General features: G+C 43.6%; 1 protein-coding gene across 1 annotated transcript; it reads right to left on the bottom strand.

Annotated features, from left to right (window-relative positions):
• Positions 1–6709: 6709 nt before the first annotated feature.
• Positions 6710–12595, bottom strand: C7H1orf52 (chromosome 7 C1orf52 homolog). Its single transcript, XM_050962227.1, has 3 exons — positions 12293–12595; positions 10885–11092; positions 6710–7423 (listed from the first exon to the last, which is right to left on the bottom strand). The coding sequence occupies exons 1-3, from the start codon at positions 12569–12571 to the stop codon at positions 7347–7349; spliced, it is 564 nt and encodes a 187-aa protein (XP_050818184.1). The 5' UTR covers positions 12572–12595; the 3' UTR covers positions 6710–7346.
• Between the last annotated feature and the right edge of the window lie 2206 nt (positions 12596–14801).

Below are 14801 nucleotides of genomic sequence, written 5' to 3'. Positions count from 1 at the left end.
GTTGAAGGTAAAAGCCTAAACACAAGGCAGAGTTCAGCCCTAGAGCATGGCACCTCCATTTCTTCTCATTGTACTATTGCAGGCACTTTGTGTTCTGAGGAACCGAGTTCATCTTCAGTGCCTCTGAAGAGAACACAGAGTGCTAAGGAGAAAAGGGTTAGCGTTTCATAGGCCTAGTGTCAGCTCTAACTGAACTGTGGCACCTAACTGCATTAAATCCTGTTCTAAATCATCCTCAGTGCAGCAGCAGCACAATGCCCCAAACACCTTGCATTTGCAAACTCCATTCTAAGGAAGTTTGGGTGCAGGGAATTATACGTTGTCCTACATAAATGCACTCAGAAATAAGACCTCAGGGAGGATGCTGGAAATTTTTCTGAGGTTCCCATAATGCAACCTGAGCACCTATAGCCTCATTCAGGAAACTGAAAGTATAAGTGGCTCCAATTCCGTTTGTTTGTTTACACTAATACATGTTCCAATCTCACATGGAAGTCAGTGGAGTTGCATACACTCACATTAGGTCTCAATTGGGCCCCTAGAGTTAATTTAGTCAGACATGGTTTCCAAACACTTAATAAGAAAGAAGTTTATTCTTGCTTATTCACCATCTTTAGCTACACGTTTCTGCTGCTCTGTACCCATGTATTACTGCATTGAATTGCCATAGCTGAGCAGAGGGCTGGCAGTGTGTGTTTCACTGTTTCATCCAACTAGAGCATTGTTTTAGTTTTTCTTAATAAAGAGGAGGCCAGGGATCCCCTCTGTGGGATAAAACAGGGATTAGATAACTGGAACTTTTCAAGGCAAATTATGACTTGAGTTGGCATTCCCCAAAGCTTACATGGCAGAAGTAAGATTTAGTGTGTTCTTGCCAAATCTAGACCAATTTTCACTGCAGGATAACAAAATTAATTTTGGGCTTTTTTCCCCTCAAACTGGAAGCTTTGAAAGTCACTCTGTAAAATACATAAAAAGCCCAACTTGTAAAGGTCTTTAGGTGTAGATTTCAGAAGTGCCCAGGAATTAGGCATCTAGATGTTTTTGAAAATGCCACTAGAAGCCTATCTGCATCTCCCTGGCCCAAACTGCACCAATTCAATCAAGGGGACTATGATTTGATAGACTTTTGTAACTTTAGTGACTTGGTCTCCTTTCTCCAGAAAGCCATAATCAAAACCATATTTGTGAAGCACTGATTTGGAATACTAATGTCAGAAATGGGATAGCACAGACATCTAAGGTCCCTCTTCTACTTTGTGAATTGTATCAAAAATAGGGAGTTGAATCACTTGTGTGTGTTTTGTACCATAAAATTGAATGGCTGACCTACCCCAGAATACTAAATATTTTTCTTAGACAGCTGTGTATGACTTTTAACCTTACAGCTCATTTGTTGAGAATAAAACCTATTTGGTTATTAACTTGTTAGCCTCATTAATCTGTGGTTAGATCCTTCTAAATATTCATTGATTTTGTGGAGATTATATTCTGGAAGGAATTAAAAACAAATTGAAATTTAAAAAAATTACAGTAGTTTTAAAGAGCTCATCAGTCAGACAAAAGCTATAGCACACAATACTTAACAGAATCAGAAGTTGTGGGCCACAATCTAGGAAACATCCGAGATAGCCATGTACCTTTTCCCAAGACACTCTGTTGAAATGGAAGGGTATTTGATTCATGAAAAATGGGTGTCTGTATAACAGCCATTTTTCTAGCATACTTAATTTAGACACCCTCTAGTGGAATCTCCTTGGAAAAAAGTTAGCAAGTCTAGCACTTTAGAGCTACCATCCCTTTAACTAGAGCATGAACTGATTCAGATTCATTATACCATTCCGTTTCTTCATCATCCTAATTATGTAGTGATATGGATTCAGTGTCTTGCCTCATTTAAATTCTCTGAAAAAGTAAATGTTGTAAGATCAATACAGTATTTCATTCCTGCTTAAAAGCACACAGGAATCTGAGTTATTTACAACACCTATTGTTCTCTGTGCATCCAGACTGCCAAGAGAACATCTGTCATCTGAGTGCCAGCAGGACCTTTACAAAAAAGCTCAATCTTCCTAATAATCCATCATCCTTTTATACACCTCATCCTTAGCAATCACCAAAGGTAGAAGCGACTTAAAACAGACTTTCTAAGAATTAGCACTGAAAATATATCTTTGAAGATCAGTTAATCAATCCCCAACAGTTATTTGTACATTTGTCCTAACTGACTGATAAAGTTTGAGTACAGCAGATTATTCCAGTCCTATGATTATTATTCTCCCAGAACAGAAACTTGAAGAAATACACAGGGTGTTAATAAAGACCTAAAGAGGAGTTGTTACTACTTAGTAGCAATTTAAAATGGAAGCTTTTGGCCAACAGAGCCTACATTGACCACCCCCACCCTACACCCCTTTCTGTTTGTAAAGGCTGGTTTGTGGAGCAACTCCTCCCCTTCCCATTCAAACCAATGGCACCATGAAAAACAGTACAACAATAAGTGTACAACTTGCTCATGGATCAAGGCTGTTTCTCATTCATGCATGGAGACTTTAGTCTGATTCATCCAAACCACAGAATTATCCTACAGAATTCACATAGCTAGTCTGCCACTACTGTAAATACTGTAGTTTGAGAAGCTAATGGAAGACATGGGCTAAGGAGAGAGAATGGGAAATCTTTATTAAAAAACAAACTTTTAAAGAGAGCTCCCACTCTGAGGATGTGTGTGGGGGGGGAAGAATCACAATGGTAAAACAACAGCTTCAAGCTCTTTATATTAAAGTGCTCTGAAATCTACTGATTAAAGGCAATAAATAAGAGTCAGATATTTATTATTATTTTATTAAGCATTCCTTTTAAGATAAACCACACAGAAAATACAAAGTGATGCTGAAACTAAATTGTTAAAAGCGTCTGAACCCAGCTACCATACATATGATATTGTACTATGCTAGCCACAGACTTCACATAACCAATGTTTATGCCTTAATCAAACAAGCCCCTTTTGAGCATAAAAACCACTGCACCAGATTCTTGATGTCCAACTATCAAACTGGCTTTTCCAGAGATCATAGCACAAGTTTGTCAGAAGTTTAAACTGAGAGCTCAAAAAACTTCTTTCAGCTTGTTTCTAAATTACCCAAGTAACAACTCTACAAGGAGTTTCAAGATCCTACAAAGCATTTCTTATCCCAGCCCCAAAAGAGCAACTAGTCCCTCATATCATCTAGCCAAGTTCCTCAAAGCACCTTCTTCTATTGTGTCCTTGGGAAATTACTTAAAGCTGGACCTGGCCTACTTCCCTTGTGGACAGATTCTCTGATTGTCTTTTTGCTAAGGGCCTACAGTTGTGATATTTACTCAGGTAGAAAATAGTAACCCTCTCCTGATAACTGCTGGATAACCCAACACAATGCGCCATATATCTCTGTATTAATTAAATTACTCCATGCCTGTTTCATAACTCATCTAAAGGCAGCTAGCTGGACTAGGAGCTGACATTGGAAGGTACAGTTTTACAGAGAAGATAAGCTCAGACATCTAGTTAAAGTTAGTGTGAAACACAGATGCCAATTTAGCACTCCTAGAGACTGAGAAAACAGCTTCCAATAAAAACTGGCTGAGAGAAATATCCAGGACCCTTGTAACTGAAGATAGTCTTAGGGGTACAGAACACAGAGGGGCTTCTTTCGTAGACAACTCCTTACATCATCATCATCCCCATCCCTGTGTTAGGACTTTATTCACAGGATTCTTGCCTATTTCATAGCTCTCCCTGCCAAAATCCCATTGTAGGATCTCTTGAGGAACACAGTATTTATTCATGCTCACCTGAAAATTTCCTTTCTTCAGACAAGACAGTCCAGCCTCCCCATGTTATTTTTATGGGGAAGGTTATGGATATCAAGATATCTGAAGTAATCAAAAAGAAAATTGGTTCATGTGCTCTGTGGCTCTTTAACAGCTGGAACATATTTCTGAGATAGTGACTGACAGATGTGGTTCTACCTTCAAACTGCAAGGAGGCTAAAGTGCCAGTGTAGGTTCAGGGGACCTGGCAATGTATAATAATTTTAATACCTAACTCTTATATAGTACTTTTTATCACTGGATCTCAACTGTTTTTGCAAAGGTCAGTATCATTCATCTCCATTATCCTATATCACAGATGGAGAAACTGAAGTAGAAAAAGGTGAAGTGACTTGTCCAAGTTCACCCAGCAGGCCAGTGGTATGGTATAATGAGCAGAGCATTCAGCTGGCATTTGAGATCTGAGTTGTATTCTCAGCTCTGCCACTAGTTGCTGCGTAAGCTTGGGCAAGTTACTTAACCAGTCTGTGCCTCAGTTTTCCCATCTGTAAAAGGGGAATGATATTGACCTTCATTGTAAAGCACTTTCAGATCTATTGATGAAATGTGCTATATAAGACCTAGGCATTATTATTACAAATCAAAAGATGAAAAGTGATACATGCTAAATATTATTGTTACCCCTTCTGAGTTGAGTCCTTAGCCAATATTGGGGAGGAGGGCAGGTGGTTTCCCTTAGGAAGAGAAATTGATAAGAGAGTTAGATATTTCTTTACTGCCATCTTGTTTATTTACAAATATACAAAGTCCTATTTCTCTGAAAATAGTAGGAATCAAAGAGGCAATTAATCTGCTCACAGTTCCAAGCCTCTTTCCAGCCAGCCACTTTCCCAAAAAGTTCTCTCTCTTAGCTTTCTCTCAGGGCTATATTACCAGTGCTTCTCTTGTTGGCTGCTTCTCCCATAGACACACACCTCCACCAGTCAATACTCAGCCTCCTACATTTTCATTCAAACCCCAGCAACACACACCTGTTCATAGAGTTCAGTTTCTGACTGGCTGCAACCTTGCATGTGATCTGCATTTTGAGTAATGCTTCTGTTGTTTCAGATACCTTACTCTAAAAGTTGCATCCTATATTTATCCAGAATGAAGGACAGCTATAGTGCGCACCAGCTTCAACAACGTTTCACCCAACCTCCAACAAAGCAATATTTTTAATTAATTCCCGTTCCAGGTTAGACATGGTTTCTGCCACTAACAGCCAAACAGGTTGGAAGCTGTTAGTTTCAATAAGGCTGGATATTAACCATATCATTATACTCTCGGAGTTCCAAGGCCAAACAGGAGTCACTAGTAAGTACCATCATCACATGCTGATCCTTGCCCAAGTTGCTACTAGGGTAATGAAGCAAATAATATGAAGACAAAAGCCTCTTTGTCATGCCACCACTGCAGACATGCATCTACTGCCAGGGTCCCTGGCTTTAAACTACAGCTATGGAATTGTTTCAGCTATTTCAGGCAGCAGACAAAGAGATCTTTACAGGATCCAAACATTAGTCAATCTCTTAGACAACTGTGAGGTTTGAACAGATTGAAAATCTCTAGTATCAAAAATCAGCTATCTTGGCTAACCTCAGGATATTCTCTGTATTTACTGGGATCGGGTAATTAAGGCAGAATTTCCAAAACCTCTTTAGATCAAATAGCACCCAGGAGAGGGGGTCCAGCACCTTGCTAACTAGACAACAGGGAGCAGAATAGCACACCCACGAAACTGACCTATTAGTTTTCATGGCTGAAGAGAATCTCAGTATCACTCTTCCAATCCAACTCTCTATACTTGTAACCAAAACTGAAGTTCCTCTTTGACCTCAATTTAAGGATTCTTCGTAACAACACATCCTTTGAAGGATACACTCCCAACTCCAGTGATCCATAGGATGAACAGAGAAGGTTGGGTCTAGCCTGATCATTCACAGACACTAGCTTCAAGTTTAACACATCAAATTTTTTCCCCACCTTTGTAAATGGTGCTTAATAGGCTCAAAAATATAATGCTTAATGAGACCACCTAAACTCATGAACAAACAGGACCCAGAGTCAGGCTAGATCAGTAGTTGCATAAGTAATCAGTGGCTACCTGTGTGTTGACAGAAATACTGTGTCAGTAACAGCCATGGCAGTCTTCACTAAGGTGTAAGAGTACTGTGCTGGAGGAGATGCTCTCTTTTTGAATTAAACACAAAGCTGAATTTCTTCCCTTGTGTGATTCTTAAAATGGGTGGCAATTTCACCCTATGGGAGGCTGGTCACAATTAGGTATTTACATTCTAATTTCAAATGGCTGCAGCATTCCACAGTTCCTAAACTGTCATAGTGTGTAACTATGCCCTGTGAAATCACGGCCCCACTTCTACCGTTGAACCTGAATCATTTCTGATTGCAATGGTCCTAGGCATCATTTATTCTCAGATATGCGTAAAGCCCTCTGAAAAGATGTGAATCAGCAGGGCATGTTGCTTGACTAGATTCTGCAATGCGAGCAATGAACAGACCTAGATTGCTTGCTTGCTTGGTGCAGAACTCCTCTGTTTCTGCTTGTGTATAAAAGTCACCTGGTCTTCATAGTGCTATTTTGTACGGAAGGAGATGCATTTGACAATCGTGTGTTGAAGTTGAGCCATGACAACTTCTGTTTTTAGCACGCATGTCAGTTTTGTTCTCCACTTTGAGAATACTGAATACATAAATTGACCCCATTCTGCAATACTGGCAATTTTCCTCACATCATTTAACCTCATAAGCCACTGCTGCAGGCAACAACATGGTGGTATCCAGCATAGATTTCAAAGCAAACTCCACTTTTCAAGTACATTTTTGAAGGCCAGTGTCCTAAATGAAGCAGTAACTCTCAATTTATTGCACATCAAACCTTGAAGAATCTATCAAACATCTCTAATATACTGCTAAAACACACACAGTATAGAATTTGTCCATTATATTGCCTATTAAACAGCTAAGCTATATACATTTTCACATGTAGTTTTAATTTCAGGTGACCTAGGTATTTACACTCTTTACATACATTTCAAAACAGCATTGATTAAACATGTACTACAGTACATTACTTAAAACATTTTTAAAATATCTTCCTTTATAAAAGGTTTTAGCACAATGGCAGGTCAGCTGAGAAAAGCTCACATCACAAGTCTGTGGGTAAAGAGAATACCACAAAGCCGTATAACCTGTACGAGCACAAATATTCATCAAATACTTCAAAAGGTTGTGTTTTAAATAAATTGCTTACATGGACTTAATTTTTGTTCAGTGGATACAAGTTTTATCACAATACTGATCCATGAACTCTTGTGCTTTCCAAGTGGCAAATATTCTATGGAAATTAAAAAAAAAATCTCTAAACAACATATGATATAAGTTAGGTGAAAGTGTATTTGTTTCCCATTTCAGCAGAGGAATCAGAGTTCACTAGGTGTCCATAGGGGGCCAAATGCAGTTCGTCCTGCTTATTACTTCTTCCTCTTAGTTTCTTCTCCAGTGTCTAGTTTGCGTTTCTTAGTGGAAGCTGGTTCATCTTTTTCATCATCTTTAAATAAAAGATGGTGTCAATTAACGCAAGTACAATATATGAACTCAAGCTGGAAAGTTAGATACATGTTGTCACATACCCTAGCCTCTTGCCAAACCAATTTATTTTTCCACTTCTGAAGATCCGTTGGAACCACACACACTAGGATGGTGGATAATATCCCCACTCTTGGAACGGACCAAAGTGTTAGTAGGAAAGATTTATTATTTTTATTATAGTAGTAACCAGGGGCCAATCATGCTAGACATTGTACAAACAGCAGGAGATAGTCCTTGCCTCAAAGATCTAACAATTTAAATAGACAAGACAGACCAAGGATAGGAAGAGAGATATTACATATAAGCAGAGGGTGATGGTCTGCAGATTTCATGTTTGTTGTACAATGTCTTTTTAATTTCTGGGTGGGATTTTGTTAGGAGGGAAGACAAAGGAAGGAGGACAGGCTAGTGGTGAAGAGGGAAGGAAGAAGGGGAGCTTGCAGGGCAGGCGAAATGAAGAATGGGAGGAAAAGGGAGCAAGAGCAAACAGTCAATATTCAGAGTGAAACTGTAGAAAGCAGTTGGATGCCATCCTCAGATGATGCTCCCTTTGTCAATCAAGTTCTGAATGAGCAAGCCTAAGCTGATATCAAAGACAATATTGGATGTTTCAAAATAAATATTTTCTACTTTTAGCTCTATTCTTTACAGCTTGTCTTGAGTTATTCTCACACACAAACACATTTAATACGTAGTTGACAAAAAGAACATTCAATGTCCTATATGGCCAGTTCTTCCAACCTATGGTATCAAGATGTTTAGGTGCGTGTATTATAGATGCTCTTCTAAAAAACATCTTTCATTTACAGCTCCTTTTATCCTGAAGTACTTTACAAACATCATAAATATAAATAACCTGGCCTACCACTGAAATATAGCTACTTCTGGGGTGAAACAGCAGTAGTTCTCATAACTAAATTTTCTTTTAGTTTTGAAGGTAAAACCTGTCTGAAATTAAGATTTTTAAAAAAAACTACAGACTGAACATTAAAAATATTCTGCAGACCCTGCCATCACTTCTTCATTGGAGGTAGGCGCTGGATTCACTGTGCTGATGCTATGAGGAGATGAGTGGAGCAGAGCATCACAGTGCCAGCCTCAATTCATGCCAGCAAAGACATGACACACACAGACAAATTCAGGTCTGTTGCAACTTAGGCACATTTAACATGCACAATTTCAACTTTACGCTGAAGGGCTGGAGTCTGAGGGGGCGTGGCCTCAAGTGGAAGAGGCGTGGCCTCAAGATTTAAAGGTCCTGGGGCACCAGCTGTGGCTGGGAGTCCCAGGGCCTTTAAATCACTCAGGTGGCTCCCAGCTGCAGAGGTGGCTGGTAGCCCCTGGGGCAAACTAAGGGAGCCAGGGCTCTAACCACCATGGAGCTCTGAGCCCTTTAAATGCCAGCCCCAGCCTGGCTTCCGAAGCTGTGGGTAGGATTTAAAGGGCTCCTCCGGGCTCCCCACTGCGGCGGGAAGCCTGGTGGAGCCCTTTAAATCCCACCTGCAGCTCCAGCTGCCAAAGCTGCGGGCCAGCATTTAAAGGGCTCCTCCAGGCTCCCTGCGGCAGTGGGAAGCCCAGTGGAGCCCTTTAAATCCCGCCCCGCAGCTCCGGCAGCCAGGCCAGGTGGCATTTAAAGGGCTCCTCTGGGCTCCCCACGGCGGCGGGAGCCTGGAGGAGCCCTTTAAATGCCACCCCGGCCCTGCCACCGGAGCTGCGGGCGGGATTTGAAGGGCTTGGGGATATAATTTTCAGTATACGCGGTTTTCGCTTTACATGATAACCACAGAATGGAACCCCCACGTATGATAAGACTTGCCTGTACTATGGATCTAACCTTGCTGCTGAACCACAGACAACATAATTCTGTGAAGAGAGGAAGAAAATAAGGCAGATGGATAGTATTGCTCTGGCTTAGAGAGGTACAAGAAGAGGAGGAACAGCAGGCCACCAATGGCCTTGCCCCAAAGATCTCTACAGCAGAGCCTGGTGATGTGCACCACCTTATTTGTATTTTGTATTACATCTTTCCCTCTAGCACATGTAGCAGTATTCAGCAAATCCACTTTTTATTCACATTCATGTTAAGCTTAGTACATATGTGACTGTGGAAAGCATGGCCACATTACGTCACAACTATCTGGAGAAGAAAGAACTATCAAAAGAAACACAATGTAGGAACTGCACTTACTATTGGTTCATTAAAGCAGATAGTACATTTTTAATGAACTATTAATTATAGGACTGACCTTGAACTATTAGGTGATCAATGGTTTCAAGCTTTGATTAATGAAATTTGGATGTTTTAACTTTACATGGTATCCTATGAGAATCTTGATCCTTTAAAATCAGGTATGTATTACATTATTATTACTTCATCCCTTTTTCTAAGTTAAAAGTTCGATATAACAAAACCAAATGTTTGATAAAAGAGAAGCTTCAAACAGGATTTTGGAACAGCAGAATATGAGCAAGAGAACATTTAACAACCCCAACAACAAGAGAGACAATTAATGTAACTAAGCTCCCTGGGACTGCATCCTGCAACAACCTATAAATTAGCTCTATAGCACATGGTTGCTTGGAAAATGGTTTATTTGTCCCTTTCTGATGAGTTTCTTAATATGTGCTTAGAAAATTAATCAAAATCATTATGATTTTCCTCCTACTAAGAGGAAATTTTATAACAGGATTTTACACGTAATCATTCTTGAGCCACTAGTACAGTACTAACTTACCATATATTAGATATTGCCTATTATGGAGGAGGGGAAAGGAGGAAACCCAGGAAGACCAAACTAAAAGCAGATCACATAATACACACCCAAAAAGAAACATCCTTTTTTATTTTTCAGACCCTTCTAGGATTGCCAGGAGTCTGGTTTTTAACCAGAACACCTGGTCAAAAAGGGACCCTGGAGGCTCCGGTCAGCACTGCTGGCCTGGCAGCTAAAAGTCCGTTGTTTATAGCAGCTGGCTTGTCCCTCCAGCTCCTAGGCATAGGGACAGACAGGTGACTTCATGTGCTTCCCCTAGCCTGCCCTGTACCTAGGAGCCAGAGGGACACATCGCTGCTTCTAGGAGCTGCCTGAGGTAAGCGCTGCCTGGAGCCCACACTCGAAATTCCCTCCTCCACCCCAACCCCTTGCCCCAGCCCAGAAGTCTCCTTCTGCACCCAAAGTCCCTCCTGGAGCCCACAGCCCTGTGTAACACTCCAACCCCTGCCCCAGTCCTGAGCCCCCTCTGGCACCCCAACCCCCTGCTGCAGCCTGGTGAAAATGCGCCAGTGAGCGAGGGTGGGGGAGAGAAAGCAATGGAGGGAGGGCGGATGGAGTGAACCAGGGGCAGGGCAAGGATGTTCAGTTTTCTGCAATCTGAAAGTTGGCAAACCTAGACCCTTCACCAGATTAGATAATTACCCACCTGATTCTGAAGGCTCTTGCTCCTCTTCTGGTAAAAAGTTAACTTTGTTTGTTTGCTGTGGAGCATCATCACCATTGTCCTCATATATGTTGGACCATTTTATTGCCATATCAAGCTCAGGAGGTGGTGGCGGCTTCTTTTCCTTAATACTGTAAATCTCAGGTGGTGGTACTGCATTACTCTTCCACAATTTGAATTCCTTAGGAGGCTGTTGAAGAGAACACAACTGTTTACAACAATGCACTGGAACAAAGCAAAGTGGAGCAGAAAGCGAGAGCCTCACATTAAGTCATCAAACCAAAGGAGATCTGATCTCTGGATTACCAAAAACAGTTACCAGAGGGGCCCTGGCATAGGGTGACCAGACATCCCAATTTTATAGGAACAGTCCCGATTTTTGGGTCTTTTTCTCATATAGACTCCTATTACTTCCACTCCCATCCCAATTTGTCACACTTTCTGTCTGGTCACCCTACTCTGGCAAGGTTAAACAAGAAAGAGCCTTTCCCCTAAAACAATAAAGGGGAAAATCAGAAAACTAAACCCCATGCACCCAGCCCAAAGAAAATAGCAAAGATTCAATAAACTCGGTGAGGAGAAGTCTGATTTAGAGAGCTGTGCGGGACTATTTTTTAATCCCGCTCCTGCCCCTACCCCACAATACTGACTCCTACTGTTACCCAGTCCAGCTCCAGGGCTCTACCCTGATGTTCCTCCCAGTGCACCTGTTGGGAAGTAGTTCTGGCAATCTCACCATGGTGCTGTTTGAGGGCCTTGCTCAAGAACAGCGATTTCTCAACCTGCATACAGCCCAATCAGCAGACAGCTGCAGCCCAGCTGGGTGTTAAAAAAAATTCAAAATGTGTTGCTCTGGTCTAAAAGGCAATGGGGCTGGTCCGGGAGAGACAATGTCTGGCAGCCTACTGGAGCGCTACTGCCAGCAGGGGACTGGTGAGTGCCGTGGGGAGACAGGGTGCGGGAGAGTGGGTCTCTGGCCAGGGCTGTGGGGAGGGGGGCATCCCTCCTTTCCGCGGCGGGGTCTCTGGGCAGGGGGCGCTGGGCATAGAGAATTGTGGAGATTTACGGGGGGGGGGGGGCTGTGGTTCTCAGCCTGCGGCCCATAACGATAAATAGGGTGAGAACCACGGCTGAAGAGGGTCACAGTGTCTTTGACTAGCGGGAGCCCGGTAACTCGGGAGCCCCCAATGGCCGCTTGGCTCCTAGGGGGCGGGAGAGACTCCGCTCGCCGTTCGCAGTGGTTCGGGGCTCTCCCTGGGGCCGCTCGGGGGCACCGCGCCCGGCAGCACAGGGCCGGGAGGGCCGCGCGCAGAACGCCGGGCTTTCCCCGAGAGCCCTCCCCGTATCGCGCCGACCCGAGCCCCCACGCGGGGCCGTCCCCGGGCCTCACCTCCTCGGGCGCCCGCACGACCCGGCGCTCCCAGTCGATCTGCTTGTTGAGCGGGTTATAGAGAAAGGACGGTGGCCGGGACACGTTCCGGAACAGCTCGTCGGGCCCAGGCAGCCGCGGCTTCCGGCCCGGGCTGGCCCCGGCCGCCTCCCCAGCAGCCCCGGCCGCCTCTTCCCCGGCGGCGCGCGGCTCGTCGCTCTCGGAGTCCGAGCAGGAGCTGCTGCTGTCACCGCCGTAGGCCGCGAAGTAGCCGAGCGGATCCTTCCCCTCCGCCGCCATGGCGGGGCTGGCGCTGCGACACTCAGCGGCCGCGGAAACCCGGCCTGGAACCGAAGGTTCCGGGAGCGAGCGAGGCCGGGGCGGGGCCAGGCTCCCTCACGTGGTCGCCCGCAGGGCAGCCAGGAGCGCCGCCCTTGCGCGGGGAGCTGCCCCGCTGTCCCCTGAGCTGCGGCTCCCTCGCACACAGGGGTCCCACTGCCCGCGAGGGGGCGGGCACCCCGGACGTGCTCTCCCCCGGCCCGGGGCAGGCATTGAAGAGGCCAGAGATGGGCAGCCCCAGTGAGTGGAGCGGCGGGGAGAGCTCAGGCCGGGGAAGGACTGTTACTGTTTAGAGATCAGATGGGGATAGGCTGAACAGATGTCCCGATTTTTTTTCTTATTTAGGCTCCTATTCCCCTCCACCTCCGTCCTGATTTTTTCACACTTGTTGTCTGGTCACCCTAGATCACGGGGGATCTGAGCGGGCCATACAAGATGCTGCCGGTCGGGTACAAGGGCCCTGCCCCATCGCTTTCCTCCTCATCATAGTAACAAAGCAGGGCAGAGGACATTCAAATAAACCGTTAGAAAACAGATTTAAAATTGCTCAAAGGAACTATGCTTTTTATGCCACTCATCATTAACTTGTAAGACTCGTTAAAGAAGCGTAGTGGATATTTACATGGATGAGAACATACGCAAGTAAGAGTAGGGACAGCCTTGATTGACTGCTTTGAAAAAATCACAACTCTCTCATCCTTCAGCATGTACAATAGGCCAATAACCAACTGATAAGGGCTAGTGCAGGCGTTCTTAAACTTCATTGCACCCTGAGCCCCCATCTGACAACAAAAATTACTAGACAACCCCAGGAGGGGAGACAGAAACCTGGAGGGGCACAAAGCTGAAGTCCCATGCTGCTCAGGGGTGGGGAGGGGAGGGCTGGGCTGTAACCTGAGCCCCACCACTGAGGGTGGAAGAGCTTGGGCTTCAGCCCTGGGACCCAGCAAGTCTAAACCAGCCCAGGCGACCCCATTAAAAATGGGATTGCAACCGACTTTGGGGTCCCAACCCCCGGTTTGAGAACCACTAGGTGTGTGCTTTGGATAGGTTATTCCGTAACAGTCAGTAGTACAAAAAGCTCAAACCCTTTATTTTCAATTTGGAGTTGGAGTACTCCAATATTTGATGGAAAAACTAAGAACCACTCTATTTTGTTTGCCTTAGCTGAGATCTTGTTTATATTCCACTAGTAGGCTACATTGTACAATGGCAAACTTATTAGAGTTTGTAAAGGCAGCAAAGAGTCCTGTAGCACCTTATAGACTAACAGATGTATTGGAGCATGAGCTTTCGTGGGTGAATACCCACTTTGTCGGATGCATACTGACGAAGTGGGTATTCACCCATGAAAGCTCATGCTCCAAAACATCTGTTAGTCTATAAGGTGCTACAGGACTCTTTGCTGCTTTTACAGATCTAGACTAACACGATTACCCCTCTGATACTTATTAGAGTTTGTATTTTACAATTATTTGATCCTACATAGGTATACAAATGGAGGTAATACTGAGAAATATTTCCTTTAAAAAAATACAGACCTTATCTAGAGGAGAATAAAAAAGGTGTTAACAGTCTAATGCCTTTGAAAAGTCTAGTATAGATAAACCTTTATGTTTATGTTACGTTTATGTTATGTTACCTTTATGTTACAAACATGCTCAACCGGTCACCTATGTAGTTACTTAAGCTTTAACCCAACCACTTAGCCTGTGTTAAAATATACAGCTCTTTCTCCACACTGAGCTTTTCAAAAATGTTCTAATACCTGGTTTAAAAAGTCATGTAGATAAGGCCAGTACCTCCTTTTTTTAATTCTACCTAGCTAACAATTTAAAAACACCCAGTTTAACAATTACTATCACATTAGTTGAGAGAGATTAAACACCTAGGTTATGTAACCAACTAACTCCACTGCAGAGATAGTAAAACTGTGTCTACCCTAATATTAAGGGGTATATCAAAATCATGTTAGGTAATTGTTTTAAAAATAACATGTTCCCTAGTTTAGACCCCACAAACTTGGGTCAGAAGCTCTCCAGCCTTCTACCTTTTCCAGTCATGCTCGCTCAATCATTTTAAAGATGTGTTCTTCCCCAGGTGAGTATAATTCTACCGTAGCCAACTAGTGTTGAAACAGGGTCTGGCTCAACACAGCACCTTCTATAGATCAGTCAGTAAAGTTGAAGCA

Source organism: Gopherus flavomarginatus, chromosome 7 (assembly GCF_025201925.1).
Source record: "Gopherus flavomarginatus isolate rGopFla2 chromosome 7, rGopFla2.mat.asm, whole genome shotgun sequence".
Classification (NCBI taxonomy): Eukaryota; Metazoa; Chordata; order Testudines; family Testudinidae; genus Gopherus; species Gopherus flavomarginatus.
Note: the sequence above shows the minus strand (reverse complement) of the source record. Positions and strands in the feature narration are given on the sequence as shown.